General features: G+C 55.8%; 1 protein-coding gene across 2 annotated transcripts; it reads left to right on the top strand.

Moving 5' to 3' along the window:
• On the top strand, window positions 1-26,527 carry LOC142875590 (cardiac-enriched FHL2-interacting protein-like). 2 transcript variants are annotated; one of them, XM_076010305.1, is made up of 3 exons: window positions 1-478; window positions 16,105-16,207; window positions 22,006-26,527. In XM_076010305.1, the coding sequence occupies exon 3, from the start codon at window positions 22,150-22,152 to the stop codon at window positions 26,425-26,427; it is 4,278 nt and encodes a 1,425-aa protein (XP_075866420.1). In that variant the 5' UTR covers window positions 1-478; window positions 16,105-16,207; window positions 22,006-22,149; the 3' UTR covers window positions 26,428-26,527. The 2 variants fall into 2 exon arrangements, with proteins under 2 accessions (XP_075866420.1, XP_075866421.1); XM_076010306.1 differs by lacking the exon at window positions 1-478 and having other exon boundaries at window positions 14,761-16,207.
• The last annotated feature ends 795 nt before the right edge of the window (window positions 26,528-27,322 follow it).

Here is a 27,322-nt window from a genome sequence, read left to right as displayed (position 1 = left end):
GGTGCTGGAATGGCGTTAGAAATCGTTCTGAGTTGACGTTGGAATCGTGGTGAGGGTCCAGGCAGGCAGCAGCGACTTCTCACTCCCAGAGTTATCTGTTACTCGTGGCTGATCTGGATGTAAAAATAGCTGCTGAGGCTGTTTGTTTAATCTGACTGTTACTTGACACCACGCGGGTGTTGCAGTGGGACTGTTTGCCTCTTCCCCACCACGAGCTCCATTTGGTTCCCCCGGCTGGTCTCTATTTAGGTAAGCTTCTCAGACTTCCAGCGTCTGGCAGGCTTCTGGGCACTGATTTTCCTCAGACGGGCAGGTTTGTGGGAAACAGGAGGCTTGGGCTTGGATCCACTCTCCTCTCCTCTCTTCTCCGGGCAGCCCAGCTGAGGAGGGAAGAAGTTCTGGCTGCTGGGCAGAGCTGGGTGTCTCGTTCCTGGGGCAGCCTGAAGAGCGGACGGCCGGGACACACGGAGAGCGGAAGGTACAGTCCGGACGCTGTCTGCTCCGTGGCGTGGGCAGGGAGGCCCAGGCTCATGGCAGCAGGGCCGCTCGTGCCGGGCTGGTGGTGTGCCGGGGCGTCACTCAGCGCCAGGGTGCTGTGCAGGGTGGCGTGTGTGTCAAGGGTCACTGGGCTCGGGGGTTCTTGGTATGCTGGATGTGCCTCGTGGACCGTGTACAGCGGCTGTAGTACATACACGGAGACTTTGTCCTTATATGTTCACTGCCAGGGTGCTCTTTCCCACACGGCTGAGTGAGCACACGCCTGTGGATGTGCCCAGGGCCCTGAGGGCCCTGCATTGCCGAACGGGGGTGACCCCATGGTCACAGGCTTTGAGGCTGGCTCTCTGGTCTCCCCCAGGTCTTGGCCTGGCAGGGTCATACGAGCTGTAACAGAGAAAAATTGATGATCCGGACATAGTGGCTCATGGACTCCATGGGCACATGTGTACCCAAAACAAACTCTCCACGGGTTGCCCGTTCTCACGCACCCTGGGAGGGGCCCAAGCAGACGCCCGCAGGGTGGACTTGACAACTCCAAAGTTTTTTCTGGTGGAGGAGAATTGGTCATTGATTGAGAAGAGCTATGCTGACTAAGTGTGGGAAGCTAGAAAGGAGAATTACTATTCAGGACTTTAAAACACCTTCGTAAGGGTAGGAACCTGGAGAACAGATTAAACAAATGTGCATATTAAATGAGGCCCGGCTTTCCAGCATTGGAGTTCCCTGTATGGTAGTGGTTGGAAAACTACAGCCTATAGGCTGGGTGTCTGGTTTTGTAAATAAAGTTTTATTGGCATACAGCCACGATCATTCATTTGCATATTGTCTGTGGCTGCTTTCCCACTGCACCAGCAGAGACCACATGGCCTGCAAAACTGAAAACATGTACCATGTGGCCCTTCACAGAAAAAGTTTGCCGACCTCTGCAGTACAAGAACATTTCTCAGTGTGGGTCTATTCAATACAAAATGTATTAAAAACCAGTGAAAGTTCTTGCTTAGAATAGGCTGTGTGCCAGCCGCTTCAGGACCAGTGGCTGGCTGGACCAGCGCCTCCTGCCCTGCCTGGGCCCATTTTTCAGGTCTGGCTGGTATACAAAATACCCAGTTTGCCATTGTGGTGCTGGGAGGGTTAGTTTAGCTGTGGTATCACCAGATGCACAGCGTATCTGTGTGGCCTGGGCCGCTGGGCAGATTGTGCTTATCGGGTGGTTTATAAATAGCCATCTCTGGTGACCAAGTCCAACGTGCATCTGCCCCTGGGTCTTTGGGGTGGAACAATTATGCCTGCTGGTGGGTGACCAGAGCTCGTTGGGAAGTGAGCCAGTGTGCTCTCTGGGAGGAAGGGGCCTGGTGGAAAGCACATCCTAGAAGCAGAGGGGCTTGAGTCCCCTGGAAACCCAGGGAGAGAGAACTGTCTGAAGGAGACAGGGAAGGCCAGAGCCAGCTTTGCATCCTCTACATCGATGCCTAATCACCAGGACACGGGCAAGCGTCTGCATTTTCTGCTTCTTTGCCCCTGGCCTTAAGGAAGCCCTGGAGACCCTTACTGAAGAGGAGAAGCCCCATGTCTTGAAATAGCCCTATTCCTCCCACCTCCGCCAGAAATCTCAGTAGCTCAAACCTGCCAGTGGTGCCAGGACTGGGCCGTCTTCCTCATTGGCTCTCGGGACTTCACTCCATCTGCCCAGGGTTGTGGGGGAGGCAGAGGGCTGTAAGAGAAGGCCAGCGCAGGCACTCAGTGCCCCCAGCAGGAGCACAGGGGCTGGAGTGGGCCTCGGTCTTTTGTTCACTGGAGGCGGTAAGCCCCACGTCCCCAAACCCAGCCAGCGCAGAGCCCTTGACTCAACCTTATGTTTCATTTATTAACGGCTAGTTGGAAAAACCCAAACACGTCTTAATGTCTACTTGGTTCCAGGGTTCACCACACGAGCTGGTGGGGTACGGAGGGGGAAGGACAGGGCTCAGTGGAGGCACAGTCAGGAAAGAGCCAGAAGTGGGCATGTGGAGCCCATGCTGGTGCCGAGATGTGTCGCCCCAGCGTAAGTCTTTCTGGAACATGCCCCGGAGGGCTGTGCGTGTGACAGGGATGGTGTGAATGATACACGGCCTCCTGGCGCCGGGTGAAGGCGGAGCGGCTCCTCCAGACCGCAGTTAGGGGCGCCGGGAGACGGCTTGGTGCACACGCCTTCCCCTCTGCGCCTGCGTGGCTGGCCTGGGGCGTGTGACGGCAAGGGCCTGCGACCCAGGTGGCTTTCTCCCCAACCCTGGGAGACCTCTGCCAGCAGGAAGGGGAAGGCAGAGCCCTCTGGACCGTGGCCTGGGACAGTGGGGGCCTTCCTTGGCGTCCTCCTCTCTCTGCATGGCGGACCCCTGAGGGTCAGGGTCAGCCCCACAGGACGTGAGCCCGGCTCAGGCAGCCAGGACCCCAGAAGGGCTTCCAGATCCCATGGAGGTGCCCACACGTGGCTTCTGCGGAACCGCAGGGGCCTCGCACTCTGGGCCCTCTTCCTTTGCTCAGTTGTTCCACCCTTCCCTGAGAGGCCCTCTGGGTGGGCTTGAGCGGTGAGGGACTGCGAGTCTGGGCTACGGGCAGGGTCTGTCTCTGCCTTAGCAGTCTAGGAGCCCCTTCCCCTTCCCCTGCCATCTCAAAGCCTCCTCCTGCAGCTTGCTGGGGCAGGGAAAGGGGCTCCTAGATGGCTGAGGGAGCCTCTGAAGGGCTCCCCAAGGCTGCCCCGCCCTCCCCGGCTCCCTGTGGGTCCAGAGCCTGGTTTCCGACCTGGCACCACCCAGCCCCACCTGCTAGGGCCGGGTCACAGCCAGGTCATGGTGCAGCTGCCCCTTGGCTTGCCCTGGCCTGAGGCCACCAGGCCGCAGCAGCACCCCCAGCTTGTCCCCTCGCCTGGCCCTGCTAGCCTCTCTCAGAGGCAGGTCAGGCCCAAGGCTGCAGAGGTCGAGGGGCCGGAGCTCGGCCCACTGAATTAAACCCGCGGATCACAGCCACTTCCAGCCGCCACTTCCCTCCTGGCAGGCACAGGCTGACCCTCCATGTGCAGAGCCAAGTGTCTCTCCGGCTTTAGTCTCCCTCACCCAGTGCGGAGGTCTTGTGAGCCCTTCAGAGAGGCAGGCACTGAGGTTTAGGGAGGTGCAGCAACTTGCCCAGGATGCACAGTTAGCAAGGGGCTGAGATTTTAACTTGAGATCTGAGGCCAAAGCCCAGGGCTTGTCCTAACCACCTCCCATCCCCAGAACCCCTGGCAGCACCCAGCAGATTCTCTAGGAAGGAGGCCATGCCACGAGACAAAGGTCAAAATCCTCCTTGGAAGAGCCAAGCGAGCCCAGGGAGGCACACAGGTTTCATCCAGCTCCTTAGACCTTCCAGAAGCTGCCCCAGGCAAAGCCTGCTAGGGCTACAGGACAGGCAAATGCAGGCTCACAGGCCAGCTCTGCCATCTCTCAGCAAGCCCGGGCCTTAGCTTCCTCCCCTGTGATATGGGACTAATAACAGCTCCCACCTCCTTTGAGGTCCTGCGAGCATTAAAGAGCAAATACAAAAAGCACCAAGTACATGGTAGAAATACAAGAACTGCTTTTTCCACTCCATGGTCCTGTTTGGCGATATTTTTTCTGCTGCTTAAACTCCAGCTTGGGTCTGTACCTTTCAGAGGCCGCCAAGGAGAAAGCCCAGTGCTTCCGAGTCCAGCCGATCTGTGCTTACTGCTCAGCCAGAGAGCAGCTGGCACCACGGTGGCCACCAGGCACTCTCACATCACGATTACCTCCCCTCTGTACCAAAGAGGGTCACGCGTCTGAGCACCTCCAGTTCTCGGGGTGAGCCTCGCCCTAGAAGGAAGTGGCGTTCCCGCCACTCGGCGACGCCGCAGAGCCGGGTGCAGGGCGAGCGCAGACACAGCACAGGCCGTGGCCGTTGCCGGCCCTGAGACCCCGCAGCCAAGAGGCCGCGGCCCGTCAGAACAGCCTCAGCTGCTCACGACCTGCAGCTCCTTCCGCAGCTGTGGTCTCGGGACCGCGGTGGGACCCAGCGCCGTCTGGCCAGCCCGCAGGGCGTTCTGGAAAGTAGGAGGACCCTGCCTCGTGAAAGGAGAGGGGGACGCGGCTCGGGCCTTGTCTCGCACGCAGCAGCCGCAATCCACGGAGCTGTTTCTCACCTCGACACAGCCATGGGTTTAAGTGACGTGTCGTGGGAGGAACATCTTTCAGCTTTAAATTCTAGAAGGATAACCTGGGTGGTCACTTCTGAATGCTCTTTCTTGCCATGAGGAATTCCGTGAGGGAGGCTTGACCAGCTTCTCCTGACTGTGTCCGCACGGCAGGAGGCTCCTCCCGGCCCTTCCCCTGGCTGAGCTCGCCTCACGATGCCTGGCGAGCTGGAGAAAAGACGGCAGTCGCCTGCCATTTACTTCCCAGCCTCCTCCAGCAGGGACACGGGCACAGCTGGCCTCTGACCTGGCAGGAGGCTTAGGAATCCCAGGGGCGCTCTGCACACAGCTTGCTGGCGTCCGGGGTGGGGTGGCCTCTGCAGGAGAGCTGGGTCCTGCCTCTCTGGCTTTACTAAAGCAAATGCTCCCTGGCGGGACAAGAATGACAGAGAGAGATAGAAAGAAGGTGCTAGGACCGGGGCTGCCACCCCCTCCTCACCCTGCACAAACCTGGTGGCAGTTGGAAGACCATCCCGTCTCTCTGCTGTCACTGCATCCTGGCTCTGCTGCTCTTAGCTGTGTGACCTTGAACTCATTCCTCAACCTTTCTGACCTTTACTTTCTCTACCTAAAGTTCCTTTGGCAGCAGCCCTACCTAGTTTGGCAGTTGTCATGACCATCGAGCGAGGTCGCGGGTGCACAGTGTGTGGCAGGTGACAGGTGCACACAAGTGGGGTAGATGTGCGGGGCTCCTGGCAGAGTGCTAATGCTTGGCGGTGCCACTTCCAGCTCTGCTTTTCTGCCTGTGGCACCAGCCCTGTGGCACGAGTCCACAGATGGGGGGCTGGGTGCATGGATGGCTGGAGGTCTCTGTGGGACCCCTGCCTTCCATGGCTCAGGGGGGTCCTGCCTGAGCCTCCTTTCTCTGCCATGTCTGGCACACCCCCTCCCCATATTGCCTGGCTCTCCTCCCAGGGGCTAGAGAGAGGATGGTTGCTGAGGGACACCCCTACCCTCATCCCCAACAAACCCAATCGCCCCTTCCTCTAGACAAGGCCCTTCAAGGTGGAGTTCGGTCCATAGGTTACAATCATCCTGAAACCACCACTTCCTAATCCAAAAGGATTTCCACAAGCATCAGCTGCTGGGTCGCCTTAGGAACTCACAGGGGCGCTCTGTTAGCCAGCCCCACGGTTACCGAAACAAGACAGATTCAGACAAATTGAGTGGCTTGTCCAAAGCCTGTCTGGTCTTGAAGCTCTTAACTGGAGAGCAGTGTGCTCCCGTAGGTAAGGGGCAGGGGAGCGTTTCAAGGTCTTTGCACCCGTGCTATGGAAGCCTGAGCATTATCGGTGAGGGAACAGAAGGACACCCTGTGTCTCAAGACGAGCTCCAAGGAGACCTGAAGATAAGAGCCAAGAGCAGGGGGCTGCGGGGTGGCCAGGGGCAGGGGCTCCCCAGAGGGGCAGTGTGGTGCTGAGCAGGGCTCTTGCCTGCAGCTGGCATTTCAGAAGCCGCTGGAGGAGGCTGCCCAAGTGCAGGAGGCAGGGATCCCCTCTGCAGCAGCCTCGGGTTCGAGCCCCACACCCCGGAACTCCACCTTGGAGGGCCTTGTCTAGACTCCACGCTCCTCTTCGGTAAAGAACAAGAGTAATTCCTGCCTCATGACACTGCTGTGAATACTAATTAAATAATAATCAATAAATATTAGTCAATAGCACGGGGTTATAAAGTGCCTTTATACCAGGTGCTCAGTAAAGGGGAATTTCTCTTATCCGTTCATTCGTCTAACAAACAAATGGCCCCGTGCTGGGCACAGGCCCTGTGTCGCCACTGGGCTCACAGCCCAGAAACAGAAAGGCAAGGCCCAGCCTGGCGACCCAACCTAGCCTGGGGTCTCCTCCTCTCCCCAACGAAAATCTGGTCAGACCCCACCCATAGCTGCGTTCAGTCCTCGGGTCTCCAATTCCCCCCCTTAGATGAAAATCTAGCTCACTATAAACAACAGCCCTCAATGGGGCTTACTTAGGGACAGCCTGAAAATGCCACTGCAGATCGTAAGTCATTACTGAGTCCTGGAATCACTTACTAAGTTACAAATAGGTTTTCTAAATGAAAGAATAGAAAAGAATAGAATGGAAATTATCAGAACAGTGTAAGTAAGAAGGACGAGTTTTGCTTCACAAAGTTTTCCTTGACACATACATGTCCCTGAGCAGTGATGTGTGCTGTGATGCAGATGTTTCTTACTACGTGTAGAGGGAACACCTCTGCTCCAGGAAGACTCTAGAAGCATGTGCAGGACGCACGCGTTGCTCGCTGGGCCCGGCGCGGTGGCAGGCGAAGTGCAGGGCTGCAGCCGGGCTTCTGGGCCTCCTGGGGCACAGGCACCCCCGCTGGGGTTGATGGAGGGGCTGGTGGGGTGGCTCTGAGGGTCTCTCAGCAGTGCCCGCCTCAGTGACCCATTCCGTGGAAATTCCTTTCCCTGGAGTGGGAAGCCATCCTGGGGCGGGGCAGTTGTCATGGTCCTGATTTTACAGGTGCAGTAACAAAGGGACACACCCACTGTGTGGCCTGAGAGCGAGGGGCACACCTGAGAGCGAGGGGCACACCTGAGAGCGAGGGGCAGCAATCCCTACTGCCCAGACTGCCTATGCGATCCCGCTCTCGGATCAGGCCCTGCCATCCCCTGACGCCAGGGCAAGATTCCCCGGGAAGTGTGAGGAGGAAGGCGTGGCTGGGCCACCACATTCCAGATTCCACAGCAGCGGCTCTCAGCCAGGTGTGATCTTGCCCTCAGGAGACGTCGGCAGTGGAAAGTGCCAGGTTGAGAAGCTCCATTAGGAACCTCCTCAAGGTGCGCAGCATGAGCTGCGTCTCGCAGGAGAGAAACCCAAGGCTCGCGCGCTTGGTATCCTGCAGTTGTATTCAGCAAAGGTGGGGCAGCACTAGGGTCCCCCCCACCCCGATCCCGGGTGGACCCCCCATTGTCATAGCCCCTGCGTCTCTGAAATAGCTGTGAGTCCTTCCTCTGGCACCTGCCCCAATCCAGCCCAGCAGTAGGCGTGGCCCTGCAGTGAGGGTCTAACAGGAGGTCGGTCCGAGGTCAAGGCTGGGCAGCAACCATCTCTGCTCATTTGACCCTCTTGTCTTCGCAGCTTGCCCATCAGGCGCTGCCCCTCCCGGGCAGGGGAGCAGGACCAGCACTCACCCAGCTCAGGGAAGGCGTGAGGGAGGGGAAGCAGAGTTGTTTGGGGTCATCTGCTGTCCATTCCAGATCTTTCATGCTCCTCGTTTCACCTTTGATGGCAATGCAGCTGCTCCTATAAAAGCAAACTGGAGCACTTCTAAGCCCCCAAGGAGAATCTAAGGGCCTCCCATTCAGGGGCATCTGGCCACTGAGGCTGGGCCCTTCGGCATCTGCAGAGAGCACCTGAGGGAGCACCACAGAGACACTGGCAGTGCCAGGCTCGAGCTCCTTCCTAGTGGGAGGGAGCATCCAAAGACCCTACCTGTCCTGGCCAAGTCCAGCCCATCTGGCCACAAGGAGCTCCAAGGAGTGACCCCAAATAATATTCCACCTGCAAGAAGTGGTCAGAAACAGCGTGAGGATGACAGCTCTTGGGTCAGCCTCTATGGAGTGAGGCTCCGCCCAGGTGTCCTTGTCAGAGCAAACACAGGTGCAGTGAAGCCTGTTGAGATTCAGAGAGTGCCAAAGCCTCGGGCACCGTGCAAAGCCCACTGGGGCACACCTTGTCCCAACTCTGCCTCTGAAGTCACGTCAGCATAGGAAATCGTGCTACAAACCAGTGTTCTTGCCCAGAGAGCCAGTTATTAAACATTGCTTGGCCGGTCCTTGTCATCACAGAAGAGGAACAGAAGCAGGGAGGGGACAGGTTGTGGGGGACTCATTAAGCCCAGCCCCATTCTCCTTCTCTCTTTTTTTCTCCTACGACTGGGGCCCCTCCCTGAGTCTGTGATGCCAGGTGTCGGGCAGCCTCGCGTGCAGGGTGGCCTGAGTCAGACCAGGCCAGGCCTTCCCTGAGTCAGGCTCCCTGGCCTCTCTCTGCAGACACCCAGGCCTGAGCCACAATCGGAAGCTGCTGGGGAAGGACCTGTCCAGACGCAGGGACCAGTTGCTCAGGCCAGAGTCAGCAGAGAAAGCCTCTCTCCTCCACGCTCCCCCTGAGGGTGGCAGGATGCATGCAGCCCCTGCGACCACGACCCTCTGCTCACCGCCAGTCCTGTAGGTCCAGCAAGCCCAGGCAAGCTGGTTTCTTCAGCCACAAGCCCTGAGGTGTACAGGGGTCAAAGGCCTACACGCGACATGGTTTGTAGAAGGCCAGACTCCCGCGAGGCCGGAGCTACATGAGAGCCATACCGACACCAGCCACCCCGTGCTCCTGGGCCGCCCACAGCCAGCCTTCTCTCCCCCAGGGCCCAGGAGTCTCGCGGTGAGTTTGAGAGCCCTTGGCTTGCCTGGTCTAGCACCTGGGTTGGGGGCCATTCAAGCCAGGCTGGCTGCAGGCTGACACCCTGTCCCCTGGGTGCCAAATACCAGACCAATGGAGCCCAAATGGCCAAACCAGATGTGCAGTGACTCGTGTGCAAATCAAAGCTGTGTTTTACATGCAGAAGAGGCCCTGCCCAATGGAAGCCAATCGAAGTAAATGTGATTTTACAAAGCAACGCCCTCCCAGGATCCATGCTGTTCCACAGGGGGAGGGCCCAGGCCAGCCCTGCCCATGGCTGGGTCTCCTGCCCCAGAACAGGGGTAGCGTGTAGTCTCAACAGGTGCTCCATGAGCCACTGCTGAGTGGATGAATGCAGAAAAGAGCGTCAGGTTTGGCTTATGAGATCCCATGTTTTCTTCCAGTAGAATCTAAATGAACTTAAAATTCCTGATTTCCAAAAGTCAAGAGGGGTTGCAAAGAAAAGCAATTGCCACATCTGGGAAGAGCCAAGCAGGACTTACCCTGGGGCCAGAGAACAGGACACAGTACACCCAGGCCAAGGACTGGTGTGGCTCTGCGCCAGCACTCAGCTCTAAGCAAAGTACAAGTGACTGACCCAGCAAGCCTCAGTTTCCTCACCTGTGAGATGGTGAGGAGGCCTCTCCTGCCGAGTTTTATCCAGAAATAAGCGAGCACAGCCAGGTGCAGTCTGAGACCTGAGGCTGCCACTTCACAGACACTCAACAGTGCCTGCCCTCCTCCTCTGGACCCTGACGGAGGAAGTCAAAGACGTCACTTTTGCCATTTCTTCATGCACTGCTATGGACAGAATGTCTGTGTGCTCCAAATTCATCTCCAACAGGATGGGGTTAAGAGGTGGGGCCTCGGAGAGGTAATTAGGTCATGAGGGTGGAGTCTCTGATGACAAGAATAGTGCCCTTATGAAAAGACGCATCAGCGAGCTTCCTTCCCTCTCTCTCTCTCTCTCTCTCTCTCTCTCTCTCTCTCTCTCTCTCTCTCTCCCCCCCCCCATATGAAGACACACGAGAGAGTGTCTGCCACAGCCAAGATGACAGCCCTCACCAGACACAAGATCTGCCAGTGCCCTGATCTTGGTCTAGCCTCCAAAACTGTGAGACGTAAACATGTGTTGTCTGAGCCACCCAGCCCATGGTATTTCTGTTACAGTAGCCAGAGATGGCTAAGACACTCACCTCATAAAACGTAGAACATAGACAAGGACGTTCCCCTTGAAACAGGAGGGCTGTTGGCATTGCACAGAGAGGTCAAGAGCTTGGCCAAAAACTAACCAGCACGTCATGGGTCCGAGCAAAGCAGCCAGTGTTGCGTGGGGTGGTGGAGGCTGTGTGTGCTGGGCGATGTGCATCCGTGGCCTGGAATGGGGTCTCCAGGCTGCCACAGACAGGGAGCTGTCCCTGCTCACTGCACTGAACTGCTCCTGAGCAGGCCTGAGTCAATGGCTCAAAAAGGCAACCCAGAAAGAAGAGCAAGAGGAATCAATTGCATTCTGTTAGGGTCTTCTGGGTGCGATAAAGCCAACCCCGTCATCCCCACTGTCTTCCTGCTTCCCCTTCACTAAGAAGGGAAAACACCATTCAATTAAGGTAATTAAATTCACCCAAAGATCTTGGGCTCAGAAACCACACTGCAGGCAAGCGGTCAAGCCCAGCAGCAGAGCAAACCCCAGCGGCTCCTGCGGGAAGTCGGCAGAGACGGAATAGAGCAGGGGCTGCCCCAGCCCTGCAGGCCCCAGCCAGGAGGGCCCCACGTTTGCCGGTCAGATCGACACGTCCACTCCTGTGGTTGTCTGGAAAAGCTGAGCTGAGAAGATCCGCAGGGGATGAAATGAAACCTTCTTTCCTCCGCCTGCATCCTCCATTCTCCCGTGCACTGCAGCCTGTGGGCCAGAGCAGGGCCCGAAGCGCCTCCCAGGACACGTCTGTAGGAGCCTGGGCCCGCAGGCCGGAGGCTCGGGGTTTCATCTAGAGCAAGCGCGGTATAGTCCAGTGGTGAGCGCATGCTGAATCCCAGCCCCAGTTCTTGTCTTTCTTTACATGCTGTGTGACACTGAGCAATGTCCTATGCCTCTCTGTGCTTTCATTTCTCCACCCAGAAAATGGTGACAACATGGCCTACTCAGCCCGCCACAGAGGGGTCATGAGACTCAAACAAGACAGTGAATGCTACAGTGTGTCATGAACTGCAGGGTGACATGCACACATGAGCCATCATTGTCACTGTGTCATCTCAGTGTTGACTCACCATACTGGCTTCCTCTGATTGTGGATCCACTTTGGGTGCTAAAAGTTGGTGAGGACCTTAGGTTACCCGATAAAAAACAAAGTCCAGTGGAGTTTGAATTTCAGATAATAGATTTTTAGTATAAGTATATCCCACATATTGCATGAGATATACTTACACTAAAAAGGTATTTTAGTATATACTTAAGTGTAAGTATACTTACACTTACTTTAGTATATACTTTAGTGTAAAAAGGTATTTATTCTTTATCTAAAATTCACATTTCGCTAAAGATCCTGTGTGTTTAATTTGTTCGATGTGGCAGTCTGGCCATGCCAGACCACCAACTGTTCCCTTCCCTGCTGTGGGCTGACTCCAAGGTCGCGGGTCCCAAGCCCTGCTTCGCCCTCGCCAGCTGTGAGACTCCTCCCCTCTCTGAGGCTCAGTGGTCTCATCTCAGAAGTGAAGCTGAAAGTGCAGAGCCACATGGGTGATTATGGTCCCTGAGCTGGGGCCTCCAGAATCACAGTGCTCAGGTGTATGTGGAGCATCTGGAATAGGCCTGGAATATAGGATTTGATATGCAGAGTCCCCTCCCCTAGCCGATTCCTGCCCGAGCGGCCTATAAGGAATGAGGGTGCAGAGCCCACCAGCAAAAGTTGGGCTACGTGACTCTCTCAGGCCTGGAAGACAAGGAGAACATGGGGTGCAGAGCCTTCAGCCCTCCCTCCACCTGCACCCTGAACACCCACAGCAAACCCCTGTCATCACAGCCTGTGGCCCAAGAGCTGCACTCAGCAACAGCAGCTGAAAGCGTTTACAGTCACCAGCATGCACCAGGCCCTGGGTCAGTCAAAGACAAGCCGGGCCGCAGACCCCAATCCAAGGATCTCAAAGTATAGTGGGAGAGATGGACTGAGGGGGAGGAGGGAGGAGATTCTATAAGGACTAGGAGAGCAGAGGAGGAAGTGATCCCCAGTAGTGGCCAGCGGACAGAAAAGAACATTCCAGGCAGAGGGACTCCCACTTGGAGGAGACAGTCCAGGACACGGGGGTCCTGCGGCTTCCTTATTCAATGCACCACAGGCCAAGCTCCCCAACAAAGAGGAACTTGAGGGTCATGCCAGGCATCCGTAAGGGATTAGGGGAGACAGAGAGTTATGTCTGCAAAAGGCAGCACGTCCTGGTCCATGAGAGTCCAACAGCATCATGTGGCAAGGCATGGAAAAAGCATCACGTGGGAAACCTTTTGGAAGAGTTAGAACTCAGCAATGACTGTGCAAAGGGTATTTCAGTGCTCGTCTTGAGAAAAAGCTGGTTCATGGGAGGCATGCTTAGATTTGATTGGTTTGATATATTCTGATTCAAAAAGATGACCCTGCAATAAGGACAAGACAAAACACATCCTTGAGCGTAACTCTCCCCACCCCAGGGCTACCGAAGCACGCTTATGTGCCCAGTTCACGCCATGGGCAGATTTATAGTGAGTATGGCAACGACCCTTTGCCCCTCCCCAGTGGCTGAACTGGAAGGTTCTTTCTACTAATTCCTGCCTGGGGATCCTATTTCCCAGTGTTTGCTCTGGTGTTTTGCAAAGCCTGCTTGACCTGATGCAAACTTGGCTCAGGCCAGCGGTGGAGAGCTAGAGACCCGTAGAACAGGGTGCTGCTGAGTTCCGCAGGCTTGCCTGCACAGCACTGGGCAGAGCCAGCTCTCCAGCTGCTGACACCCATGATTTAGATCATCATCATGGAGTGGCCATTCACACTGCGGCTGTGGACAGAACCCAGGCTAATGTCAACAAATATTTGCTGGGAGCTGCCCCTCCAGAGGGCATCAAAGCTACCCCCAACTTGGAGCACGGAGAGCAGTGACAAGGACAACTGGGAAGTGGAGAAGTCATGAAGTCGCTTCTCACTTCTCCCTGATGCAAATGCTAACCAGCATTCACCTTGAAACTCAATCCTGACTTAAACGCATGTGCCACGGTGCCAGTGGACAATGTCCCCAGCCAGCCGGCCAGCAGTCTCTAAGAATAATCCAGTCCACCTGCTTCCATCTTTTACCACAGGCAAATTTTATATATTTTAGGGCTTAGAATAAAAAAGCGAGGTGGAGGGATTTGCCCCTTCACTAGACACACGCCTCTCGCACTGTGCGCTGTGCTCTTTATACGTGACGGCCATGGGTCGGAGGGCCAGGCAGACCTGGCTCCCCGCATCATGAAGCCCCCAGGCTAGCAGGAGAAACAAACATTAAACAACAAACCTCCCGGTTAAATACTTAATTATAATTACAGTACTGAACGAGAAACAGGTATAAACTCTTATGAAAGTGTATCACCGGGGACTTGAAATAGCCTGAGGAAGCTGCCTTGTTGAAGGAACATGTGGACCGGTCTCTGAAGTACATGTAGGAGTTAACCAGGTAGCAAGGAAAACGTGGAAGTAAAGGTTTCCAAGGGGAGGGAACAACGTGTGCAAAGGCCCTGGGACAGGAAGTGGCATGGCCTATTGAAGAAGCCGGAAAAAGGCCAGTGTGGCTGGAAAGCCAAGCCGGAGGGGACAACAGTCTGAGATGAGGCTGGAAAGAGGATCTGCGTTAAGGAGATTGATTTTCATTCTCCAAAACCGAGAAGCCATCGAGGGATTCTAAGCACGAGGTTGACAGGAACAGACGTGACTGTCAACAGCAGATGTGGGTGCGGCGCAGGAATGAACACGGGGTCCTACCGTAGCCCAAGGAGACAGGACAGCGGCGCGGCCCACGGCGGCCGTGGAGAGAGTATGGGGGAGGAGCTGGAAACGGATGGGAGGCACAGGAGGAGGAGGAGGGAGAAGTCGCAGGTGACTCCAGGTGTCTGGGGTCCCCGGGGAGAACACTGGCTTGTGGAAAGCTCCGAGTCTGGAGTCTGTTCGAAGGGCTGGGGACAGGGGCGGGACTGGCGGGGCAGTGGGGGCGCGGGGCCTGCGGGAGCATCAGGTGCAGACCGCCAGGACGCCACAGAGCAGAGCGGAGCTGCCGATGAGGAGAGGAGGCCGGGCGGGGCGCAGGGCGCCCGCAGCGGAAGAGAGGAAGAGGAGAGAGAGCGGCCAGGCCCGAGGAGAAGCGCCCGCCGGGCTGGACGGCAGTGGCCGAGAGTCTGCGTGCAGCCTAGAAGCCACAGCAAAAATGACCCGTAAGAAGGCCACAGACATGAATGGGGGCTTTCCAGGCCGTGATTAAATATTCATTTTTAACTCTGTGTACTCCTTAGACCAGATTCCAGGACCCTGTTTAGAAGGCGGCTCGGCCACATGCAGTTTATCCTCCGTCACGTTTCCTGAAGGAAACCACACCTTTTTCCTGGAAAGTATTAATATTCTTCGAAGCAGAGTTTCCACCAATTCAAGTTTGCTTCCTTCGAACAGTTCCAGGTGGTGAGCAAGACCACGCTCGCCGCCTCTGGAAAACGCGTTGCGGCCGCACAGCAGTGAGTCGCTTAGGCAGCTGGCTGGGGGGAGCCCGAGCACAGAGGGACGGGCCCCCACACTGTCACAAGGTAAATGCCACCATGTCTTTCCACACCTGCGTCCCACCCACGTGCAGCACCAGGTGGGTGTTCAGAGCTCATGGAGCTGCAGCGGTGGCATGGCTGGGTAGTCACTCCACTGGGTCGATCTGAGTTTTTCAGGCGGCTGTAACACGCAAGGCGGAGGATCTTCCTCAATACAATGCTTTTGTCTTCTTCCTTTTTTCCTGTGCTTCAGTTTGCTGTTCAGGGGAAAAAAAATCAGAATAAAGATAACCCAATTCAGAACATTGTCACCAACATTTACTGAGCTTCTGTTTATTGAACTCAGTATACAAAAGCATGTGAGACTCCCTTCCCGGGTTCAGGGACTTTTCTTTCTAGTGGAGGAGAGAAGACTCGTCAGTGTCTGAAACATACGGGGGGTGCCACTCGGCCGGGGGACACGACAGAGGCCCATCAAGCCGGCCCGGGAGTCGGGGCTGGGCCGCGCCGTGTGGCGGTAGGCACAAAGCGCCTCTGTGATTCTCTGAAGAAACTAACTTCACAAATTTGATCTATTGTGATTATTAATGTTATTAATAAACTACCTTGGATTAGATTCATATCCAGGAGCTAGGAGCTGGGGAAGGTCTTATGGAAACCCCAGTGGTCTGCATTTAAAATTTGCACAGTAGATTTATTTTAATTAGTTTACACTTCATTCTGGGCACTCTGACAATCCTCCTGGGCAGCTTTTTGGTTCTTTTAGCTGTCAAAATAGATACTCAAGCCTCCTGCCAGCAGTAAATCGAACACTGTGCCGCCCCTTGATGAGTGGACTTGAATACGGCTGCTCCGGTCCCCTCTGCCCTGAAACCCAAGCTGTCAGTTCAGTGGGAAAAGGGCCTTTGGTCAGATGTTAGATCATAAAGTAATTCACAACCGGGACACTCGCATTAGAATCCCAAAGGCTTGAAACAGGCTCTTGAAGACTTATTGGACCACGAGCAAATTAATGAATAGTAGAATGGATATAAATTAACTCTATGTTAGTTTTCACTAAAAATGGCTATATAGAAATTTTGTTGAGTTCAAGTGTGGATTTTAAGAAAGTTTTTTTTTTGAAAGCCAACTGCATCATTGTATTACTGACATTTAAAGATCTCTTGTCCACTGAACACAGGCTGGGCCTTTTGGTCAGTTGGGTTCCACTGAAATTATTTTCTTCTTTTTTCTAGATGGGCAGTGGTGACACCACATATAAGCATGAAAAGAAGTTTTAAAGCTGCAAACCCCAGAGGCCAGCAAGGCAGGCAGCATCAGCCCTCAGTGCTGTGACAGGTATGGACCCAACCCAAGAGCGGCTTCTAGAAACAACTGCGGTTTGGGCCCTGTGCTGAGGGTGCCCTGTGCGGGGGTGTGGAGGTGAGGCCAGCTTTACGGCTTTCCCATCAGGCTCCAGGTATATTCAGTCAGAATTGAAGAAATTGTCTGAACAAAGCCAGCAAGGGCGGGAGCTGGCTCTCTTTTCCCTGAGGCAGGAGTAATGAGTTATTTTCCGAATGCTTTGAAGATCGGATGCTTCCTCACGGTTTGGAATTATGATTAAAACTCAAGATCAGCTAGGGCTTTTTGGCCACAAGCAACAGAAACAGGAGACGGAAAAAATGAAGCAGAAATTAAGCAGTGTTAGAAGGGAACTGGAGGTCTTACAGACTCATGGTAAAGGCCAAAGTTCCAGGCCAGGCCCCGTCAGGGACCAGGCAGCCCCAGGGCATCCCGAAAGCTCCACCGCTGGGAAGGCTGGCTGAGCTCGCCCCCAGCACGTGACTCCAGGAGAACCAGCGCCATCGATGGGCCCACACCAGGGCTCACGTCTGCTCTGGGCCCAGGACGCCTTGGCAGGCACCTTGACTTTCTGCCTCTCCAAGACCGAACGCCATGGGAGGAGGAACTTCCCCAAAAGGTATCAGGTACTTTTACTCAGAAGAGGAGGATGGAAGCTGAGTGTCCAAAAAATATATAGCAAATACTTGCTAACAGTCAGGGGTTTTTAATTGGGTAGAGGCTGTTCACTTGACTCTAAGCTTCTAATGCGGCTGTTCAACCATCCTATTTTCTCCTTAATGTGGAAGTGCAGAGAGCCCAGTATCCCTGAGTTTGGTCCTTGGCAAGGTGTAAAGTCCAGCATTCAGGACACCAGGAGACTTCTGACTATATTGGTAGGATCTCAAAAGGCAGAAAACCTGACTTACAAGGGCCAAATCCACTAAGGTCCCCACAGCCCCAGTAATACCAGTTCAAGCGGGTGGTGCTATCACAGCTCATAGCTCAGCGTTGCTGGCCAGGGCCTGGCGCTCCTCCTCTGCCCCGCCTCCAGGCCCAGCAAGTTGGCTTCAGTGGCCATCGCTCACCCCTAGGCTGGAGTCCCAACCCCAGTACCTTGGAACGTGACCTTTTCTGGAAATCGGGCTGTTACAGATATAATTAGTTAAGATGAGGTCATTAGGTGGTCCCGGATCCAGTGGGACTGACGACCTTATAAAAGGAGAAGATTGGGACATGGAGACAAGCATGGAGCAGTGGCAGTGTGAGGACACATGAGGTAAAGCCAGCCGTCCTCAAGCCAAGGAGGGAGGCCTGGGCACATCTCACAGCCCTCAGGGGACCAGCCCTGCCGACGCCTCGCTGTTGGACTTCCAGCCTCCAGAACCAGGACACCGGGCACTGGCGCCGTCTGGGCCGCCCGAGTGCCGCCTTGGTTACGGCAGCAGCACAGAGACAGGCTCTGCTCAGGCTTCGCTCTGCGCCCAAAGCAAGAAGAAAGGCACCCACTGCGTGGAGACGTCAGGATTGTTCCTTTGAATAGAAAGGCCGGCACTTTCCCAGACTTCTGCGGCCTCCCTCCTTGAGACCAGAGCCCTGTCCCCCACCAAGCCAGCTGTGTGGGAGGCTGAGGACAGCTTTTCTAGTGGTTGCGGGTGAAGGGAAGGGTGTGTGCCCACCCAGCCCCCTGAGTCTGCCTCCGCCCGCCACGCGGGCCCATGTCTCCCTGGCTCGCAGCCCTCTAAAAGCATGAGCCGAGCTTCCCGGGAGGCGGCAGCCCGCTTCCCAAGGCAGGGCTGGGGCCGTGCAGAGAGGCCTTCCCGGAGCAGGTCAGCTGCTGCTTGTTGGATCATTCAGTCTGCCAGGACGCAGAGTCCTGTCCTTTCTCCAGAGCCCAAGCTCGATGCTATCACTGACAAAAGCAAGCCACCCGCCCACGGGTCAGCAGCGGAAACTCACCGGAGTGCTGTGGTCAAAAGAAGGAAACAACAGACCCGAAGAAGGCTGGCCACCAGGACGGAGGACAGCACTGGCAGCTCAGTAGCTTCAATCGACCCCGTGACCAACCGTGACCAGCCCTGTGCAGCGATGTTGTCCCTAACCTCCTGGGGCCTTGCAGGGGCCACATGACCCCCATTCTACAGAAACAAGAGTGATTAGAATCACGCAGCACCCTGCAGGTGGGGGAACACAATGCGGCTGCCCCAGCCAGCCCGTGGTCACAGCAAGGCGAGGTGGAGCCGGGCAGGGTCTGGGCTTCTGGCGCGGGCCCTGCCTCCTGGTGGGAGCGCCCTCACCTCCCACCCCCCAGAGCACCGGCAGTCTCATGGCCAAGCCGGGAGCCGGGGGACGAGCACAGGCCGCTCAGCTCCTGCTGCTGTGAGCAGGGCCGCTGTCTGACAGTGTCCCAGCTGCCAGTGAGGACGCAGCAGCACCCTGCCAGATGTTCACTGACCCAGACACCCCCACGTGGGCCCACTCCAGGGTCAATACTTGCAATTTTGTCTAACTTTCTATGTCTTCCTTTTCTTGTTCCCGGTCCCAGGCCAGGCACTGTCCTAGGCGTTAGAGGTATGTGTCCCAGGAGGGAACAGTAAGGGTCCCAAAAGCAGCATCCTCAGACAGTATCCGGAAGAGCGCTAACAACGTGCTGCCGCACACCGCTAGGATGGCCATGATCAGAATAAACAAACAAGTGTTGGCAAGGATGTGAAGAAACTGGAATCCTTGCACGCTGCTGCTGGGAATGTGAGTTGACACAAGCACTATGGAAAATAGTCTGGAGGTTTCTCAAATAATTAAAAATGGGACTACTATTTAATCTAGCAGTTCCACTTCTGGCTATATACCCCAAAGGACTGAAAGCAGGTTCTCAAAGAGATACTTTCATACCCATGTTCATGGCAGCCTTACTTACGGTAGCCAAAAGTTGGATGCAACCCAGTGTCCAACAGTGGAAGAATAGATAAGCAAAATGTGGTATGTGCACACACACACACACACACACACACACGCGCGCGCACACACACGCGCACACACACGCGCACGCACACACGCGCACGCACACACACGCGCACGCACACACACGCGCACGCACACACGCACGCACACACACACACAAGCGCACACACACGCACACACACGCACACACGCACGCACGCACACACACGTGCGCGCACACACACGCGCGAGCACACACACACAAGCGCGCACACACACACAAGCGTGCACACACACACACGCGCGGTGGGATGTCCAGCCTTGAAAAGGAAGGAAAGTCTAACCTGCTACAACATGGATGAACCTTGAGGGTATTATGCTAAGTGAAATTAGCTAGCTACAAAAGGACAAATACTGTGTGGCTCCACTTTTATGAGGTTCCTACAGTTGTCACATTCGTAAAGACACAAAGTCAAATTGTGGTTGCCAGGGAGAGGGGGAATTGGGACGTCGCTGCCGGGTGTAGAGCCGCCGGGTGTAGAGCTTCAGTTTTGCGAGATGAAAAGGTTCTGAGAGAGTGGTTGCACAATGGGAATGCACTTAACACTACTGAATTAAATACTTAAAAATGGTTAAGATGGGAAATTTTATATTATATATATTTCACAATTTTTTTAAAAAAGAAGAGAATGTAATGAAGGGGCTAGACAGAGGTGTAGGCAGAGTTAGGGGACCCCAGGGATGCAGAGACACTCAGAGAGCGGGAGCCAGCGTCACCAAGACCCAGCCAGCAAAGGGGAACGACATGTTGTTGGCACCCAGCCAGAGCCCGGGTGAGGGCCACAGCGACAGGAGCGGAGCCTCTGGTCCCCACGCCGCCGCAGGAAGGGAGCAGGAGGAGACGCGGCTCCCATCCCTGCGGGCTCCCACCAGCACCTCCCACTGGCCACACACGAGGGCAAGTCAGAGTCACGGGCCCAGGTGACGTGAGCCCTGGAGACCGTACGTCCTTGGGGCGGCTCTGGGACAAGGCACAATCAGCAAATGGACATCCCAGCGGTCCCTAAGCTCCTGGCACTAACAATCCAATGATGGGATAGGCAACAAAGAAATAAGTTTAATTTTCGACTGTGCTCAGTACCATGAAGATAAACTGTGCACTGTGAGACAGGTGACTGAGGAGAGAACACCCAGGGAATTTCAGGGAAGGACTCTCCAAAGGACACATCTGCGCCCCGGGCCCGTTTTGAGGAACTGGCTCCCTGGATTGCGAGGCCGGCAAGTCCAGTCCGCGCAGGGCCGGGCCGCGGGCTGGGCGCGCAGGAAGACCTGATGCCGCAACCCCAGTCCAAAGGCGCTCCAGAGGCAGAATTCCCTCTTCCTGGGGAACCTTAGTCTTTTATTTTTCTAAGCCATTTTATTGAAGTAAGATTGACATACAAAAGCTGTATGTGTTTAATGTGCACAACTCAATGAGTTTGGAGATAAGAACACACCCATGAAACCACCACCACAATCCAAGCATAGACCTTTCCATCACCTCCAAAAGGTTCCTCCCACCCCCTTTAGTTATTACTTTTGTGGTGTGTGATAAGAATACAATGGAAGATCTACCCCCTTAGCAAATTTCATGTATACAATAGAGTACTGTTAACTATAATCCTCATGCTCATCTCCAGAACTTACTCACCTTGCATACTGAAACTTTACCCCTTTGACAAAAAACTCCCCATTTCCCCCCTTCCCCAGTCTCTGGTACTCCCTGTTTCTATGAGTTTGACTTTTGGATTCCTCATATAAGTGACATCATTCAGTATTTGTCTTTCTGTGACTGGCTTATTTCAGCATAATGTCCTCAGGATGTCACAAATGTCAGAATTTCCTTCTCTTTCAAGGCTGAATAATACTCTGTTGCATGCATATCTCGTGTTTTCTTTGTCCATTCATCCATTGACAGATGTTTAGTTTGCTTCCATGTCTTTGCTACTGTGAATAGTGCTGCAATGAACACGTGGATAAGATACCTCTTTGAGATTCTAATTTCGTTTCCTTTGGATGTACACCCAGAAATGGGATTGCTAGATCATATGGTAGTTCAATGTTTAATTTTTTGAGGAACTTTCATACTGTTTTTCCTAGTGACTGCACAAACTTATATTCCCACCAACAGTGTACAAGAGCTCCCTTTTCTCCACATCCTCACCAACACTTGTAATCTTTCATTTCTTTGATAACAGCTATCCTAACAGCCTGAGGCTCACTGTGGTTTTGATTTGCATTTCCCTGATGACATTGAACAACTTTTCATATACCTGTTGGCCATTTGCATGTCTTCTTTGGAGAAATATCTGTTCTATTTCTTTGCCCATTTTTAAATTGGCTTATTTGGTTTTTTGCTACTGAGTGTAGGAATTTCTTATGTATTTTCAATATTAACTTTTTATCACATATATGGTTTGCACCTATTTTTTCCCATTCTGTAGGATGCCTTTACATTTTTTGTGATTGTTTCCTTTGCTGTGTAGAGTTTTTTAATTAATGTAATCCCACTTGTCTATTTTTGCTTTTGTTGCCTGTGACCTCAGTCTTTTCTCTCTTAAGCTTTCAACCTACTGGACAAGGCACACCTGCATTATGGAGGCTAATCAGCTTTACTCAAAGTCTACTGATTTTAATGTTAATCGCATCTAAAAAATACCTTCCCAGTCACATCTAGACTAGTGTTTGACTAGAAACGGGTACAGTAGACTAGCCAAGTTGACATATAAAATTAGCCATCACAGGGACCACTATCCCCCCAGACCCGCATGCAGTCTTGCATAGTGCTACTAAATTGGATATCCTGTTCTCACTTGTTCTTCTTTCTTTTGCAGAGAAAAATAAACCCACCTGGTAATTGCAGATGGTTGACAAAAAACTCTAATTTTGTGGGAACGGGGCTACATCTAACCCTTGCCAGAATTATCACCGGAGGCGCCCCTGGCTGACGGGGACAGTCTTCCCAGAGCTGACAGATAATGCAGGGGAACAAGAAGTGCACGGACGGGCTCAGCGACTCCTCGAGCATCGGCAGCGTGCTGGACGATGCAGACAGGGAGGTGAGCAGCCTCACAGACCGGGCGTTCCGGAGCTTGTGCATCTCGGAGGACACATCCTTCCATGACTCCGATCTGGCCCTGTCCCCGGATACCACTCGCCAGGTGTTTGGGACTTTCCACCAGGGAACGGTGAGCCACACCCACAGGAAAAGTGGCATTTGGAGCCAGCTACCGGCCCAAGGCACAGAGCATGCAGGCTGGGCAGCCACCTTCCAACAGCTACCCAAGTACGTGCAGGGGGAGGACAAGTACCCCAAAAGCAGCCCCCCTCCGACGCCAGCCCAGAGGAGACTGGAGGTGCCAGTTGCCGGCCTGAGAAGCAGCAACAAGCCTATCTCCAAAGTATCCTCACTAATCCAGTCCTTCAACAGGACGGAGAGCCATCGTTGCGAGATCAGGCCTGCAACCAGCAAGCCCCCAGCTCTGAAAACCACTCCCAAATTTGCTCCTCTTCCAGACAACAGTGTCAACTTCTGCTTCGATTCCGCCTTTCTGACAGTCAGGAGGGTGCCCGCTGAAGTTTCCAGTGCCCATCAGAGCAGCCACCAGCCCGGCAGGAAGCACGGAGAACAGGAGTCCCCCCAAAATCCTGAAATGGCCTGTCATGGCTCCAGCAGCTTCCTCCCAGCGCCTGACAACGCGGCCATCTCATTAGAGTCAAAGTTCTCCTCCCCAGCCCGCAAGCCACCCCCGGGTGAGGCTGGCAGAAGCAAGGAGTGGGCTCATAAAGGGACCTTTCTACACAGTGAAAACAGTGCTTTTGAGTCGTGGCACGCCCACCAACCAAAGTTGCTTGAGAGAAAGAACGCTGCTGAAACTGTCCCAGAAAGCAAAGCTCCCAGATGTTATAAGGACGTGCCCCTGCTACGAGAACCCCACCCTCCTGAGCACGAAGTCTCGCCCTGCCAAGGCCAGGCCAGCTTCAGTGAGGCCGAGAGCAGACTGGCCGCCGGGGCTCTGCTGGCACCTGGGCCCTGGGGGTGCAGGGATCCAGGAGCCCCGGTGTCTGCCATGGAGGGAGAAGCTCCCAGCTCGCAGCCTGACCCTCAAGTGAAGCCTACCCAGGCCCCGTGGAGGAAACCAAAGACTGGCAAAAGAGGGAAAGCAAGTCTACAAGAGGCTGCAGAAGAAAAGAGACAGAGCAACAGGAGAGGCCCACCTCTGTACACAAAGCACGACCCCCAGGGGCAATTTCCAGAAAATGATGCTCTTGACATGCCTGCGGACCCAGGTGAGCATTACAACCCCCCTTTCAACATCAGCAAGCTCCTGACGCCCATCATACCCACCAAGCTCGCCCCAGATCCGTCAGACAGTCCGCCCGCGGAGACCCCCTCGCCCCCAGGACAGCTAAACGGGTACCAGGAGAAGGAGCCCAGTGAATGCCAGTCTCGAGACAGTTACAAGTCCAAAGCCCCTAGCCTGCTGTTCAACCTCAAGGACGTGCGGAAGCGTGTGAAGAGCACGTACAGCCCCTCACCTCTCCTGCGAGACCTGGATGAGCAAAGCAGAGGGAAGGTTGGCGGGAAGCAAGAGCCCGCGAGCAATGGCATCATGCTCGCCAATGGGCTCGAGGACAGTCCCCCAGACGAGCTTTCTGAGGAGAGACCTGAGGATGCCCTTACTGCATCACAGCTCGGTGCCCAGGAAGACCCTGCAGCCGACCTCAGTGGGGCCCCAGCAGACAGCTGTCTAGCCCCTAGCACACCTCCAGTCGTCGCCAACACCCCCTTCTGTGTCAACGGGGAGGCTGCCGAGAGCAGTCACGAGCACGCCTATGCCCACGGAGGGTCGGAGCTGGGGCCTGGCAGGCCCAGATGGCGTCCAGACTCCAGGGAAGGCGGCCCCAGGAAGCACCTGTCCCTGAAGCTTTGCAGCAGGGAGCCTGAGGCTGACGAGGCCGCAGAGAAAACAAAGACCCAGCTAGAGAACGGGCCCTCGAGATCCGACTCGCAGGAGACAGAACCCAAGAGAGAGGCAGGACTGCAGAACCCACACTTGACCCAGAAATTCTCCCCAGGGCCCCTGTCCCCTGAGGAGGAAGATGTGTTTTACAGCGACAGCCAGTCCGATTTTATGCCGAGCATCCAAGGCAAGGCCAAATTCAGCACCAGCTCGTCAGATCAATCCTTTGCCTCGTTTGATGATCAGCAGAAGACGTGGTTTACTGAGAGCCAGCAGGAAGACAGGAGGAACGGCATGAGTGCAGGTGACCGTCAGAGGGACGAGAAGGAGAAGGTGGGCGGGGATGCAGAGGAGCCTCAGTGCCGGGCCGCCGGCGCTGGGGGCGCGCGCAGGGAGGTGCGGGGCGAGGTGCTGGGAAGAGAAGGGGAAGATGTGTGTGAAGGAAGGTCCGGGAAGGCGTCCGCGGAAGAAGCTAATCCCAGAGGCTCTTGGGTTGGGGCACGTAGGGGCACCTCCCTTTCACACGCCAAAGACCCTGTGCCCTCCTCGTCTTCTGCTACAAACAAGCACATACTGTTTACGATTAAAGACAACACGCTCAGAGCCACCCCGGTAATAAAACCCATCATGCTGCCTCTCCTGAGGACCATGTCCTCCGAAGACTCTCTGGGCAGTGCCCATAGAGAGGAGGACTCGCCAAGGCCAGGGTGGGGGGAGGATGCTGGTTTCTGTGCCCCTAAAAGCCAGGAGATGCCTGGCACGCTGGCACCTGCTAACATGCAGGGCACACACATGAAGCCCTTGGCCCGTGGCGTCACAGAGGAACCCGGGCAGGTGTCCAGCACAGCCAGAATGGAGACCTCCCAGCTAGTCCCAAAGGGGAATCTCCCACCTCTGCCTCTGGGGGAGGGGGGGGCCGGGGTGAAGCCACCCCCAGATGCAGCGCATAAAGTCTTGGCACACGATGTCAAGAGCAGTCCCACAGACTCAGGGAAGCCGGCCGCCCCCCGGGACATCCCAACAATCGCTTTACCTGAGGGTGACTTAGAAGAACGGCCACTGCCATGGCAGCTGGGAACTTGCTGGGAAGAACGGACACAAGGTGCCAATAGTCACTTTTTGCCTATGCCCAGGGCAGGGCCACCCGGGAGAAGACCCGTGCGTGCTGAGATGGCGACTTCCCCCAACCCCAGCTCCCTGGGGGAGAGCAGCGTGTGCTCCCCTGCCGCCAGTGAGCTGGAGCTACTGCCAGAGGAGCCCCCTCTAGCCAGCCCCTGGGCCAGCCCCGGTCCTGCCAGGCTCACCAGAAGGGAGGACCTGACCCACGCCCTCGTGTGGGAGGCTAGCTCAGACCCTCAACTCGAGCCCTCGGCAGAAGACCTCCGGACGCTCTCTCCGCGAGACTCGCTGCCGGATATGGCCACCGGCTCTGCAGGCCCCCCCGGGAGGCCGGCGCTCCCTGCTCAGCTGGAGAGGGCGGCCAGCAAGCCGCCCGCAGTCCCGCCCAAGACAGAGAAGGCCCTGCGGCGGGCAAAGAAGCTGGCAAGCAAGAGGAGAAAGACCGACCAGTTGCCAGAGAAGCTCGGCGAGCCCCGGGAGGGAAAGCCCTGCCCAGAGGACTTGGAGTGGACAGAGCGAAGGCCACCGTCCCCTGGAGAGAGGCCGCCACACAGCTTCCCCGCGGTGCGCTCCGTGCCCCCTCCCCTGCATCGCCACTCCGTGTCCGGCTTCTCGGAGCCCACCGGGGGACAGCCTGGGGGGCCCCAGTCCCTCACGCCCTTGTCCCCTTACCCCGCCACCCAGAAGGTGCTCCAGGACCCCCAGTCCGGAGAGTACTTTCTCTTCGACTTGCCACTCCAGGTGAAAATCAAGACCTTCTACGACCCAGAGACAGGCAAGTACGTCAAGGTCTCCATCCCCTCGTCCGAGGGGGCCTCCCCTGAGCCGCCCCTGCCGGAAGCCCCGGCCGCCCCCTACCTGCTGTACCCCGGCCTCCGGCCCGTGCCCGTGACAGCCCTGACGCCCCTGCGCTGCTCCTCTCAGCTCTCCGCCCCCACCTTCCTCAGGCAGGGCCCTCGCGCCCCGGGGGCCGCCCGAGCCCGGCCCCAGAGTGCCCACGAGACTGGACTGCAGCTGGCCCTGGGGCCTCAGGGAGACCCCGCCCAGCACTCTGCAGGCCAGCGCCCCCAGGGGCCTCCCCGGGGCCCAGAAGAGGAAGGTGCAGAAGCTCCAGGCCTGGGCATCATCTCCACAGACGACCTGGAAGACTTTGCCACAGAAGGCATTTCTTGAGAATTGCAGGAGACGACCCCCAGCCCCAGATAAACCCAGAGGAGCTTACTTCCCCTGCCCCAGAACAAGTAACACACACACGCACACACACACACACACACACACACACACACACACCACCACCGCCTAGCCATTGGAGATCCCTAGAGTCCAAAAGGAAGTGGGGGTGCTGAGACAGCCCCCTCTGGAGGGCCCCAGGCTCCCCTCTGATGAAGGGCGCTGCTTGTGTGACAGCCCCTCCGTGGCCCTCCCGGATCCTTTTCGCTCCCCTCTCCCACCCTCCCTCCCTGCCCTGGCCGTCCCTGGTCCTGAGGGTCCCTCTGCCCCTGTGCCCACCCAGACCCCTGAGCCCCCCAGACACAGTAGCTGGTTCCCAGGTCCCTCGGGGAGAATTGGAGGACCCCCAAGGCAATCTCGCAGGAATGTTTGTTTGCATCAAAGCGGTTTTCTTCACAGGGGGAGACTCACCTCTGAAGGCTGTTTTCTGGTAAAGAAAAGGCCACCTTTCACAAAGTGAAACAGGTTTGCAGCTGTGGTTCTGTCCCTGGACTCCTATCCTCCTGTGGGCAGTGGGGGTCAGGTCTGGAAGGAGCTGCCTCCCCACCAACTGCAGCCCCGAATCCCACCTCATTCCTACAACCCGCCTCTGCCTTCCAGGGGCCAGGCCCTCCGCTAGTTCTGGGGAGGAGAGACAAGGAAGACCCAAGACCAAGGCCAAGGACGGCCTGGGGAAGCTGAGTCAGGCCCTGACCATCCCGATTTAGTGGACCTGCACATGTGCCCTGCACTCAAAAGGAAATTGTGTCCTGCCCCTGCCCCCAAGTCCCTGGCCTTTGGGGATCTGGAGGAAAATATCTGAATCACCCCGAGGGAGTAGAGGGTGGCAACAGCACAC

Source organism: Microcebus murinus, chromosome 14 (assembly GCF_040939455.1).
Source record: "Microcebus murinus isolate Inina chromosome 14, M.murinus_Inina_mat1.0, whole genome shotgun sequence".
In the NCBI taxonomy this organism is placed as follows: Eukaryota; Metazoa; Chordata; class Mammalia; order Primates; family Cheirogaleidae; genus Microcebus; species Microcebus murinus.
The sequence above is the reverse complement of the archived record's forward strand: the minus strand, read 5'-3'. Positions and strand labels throughout refer to the sequence as shown.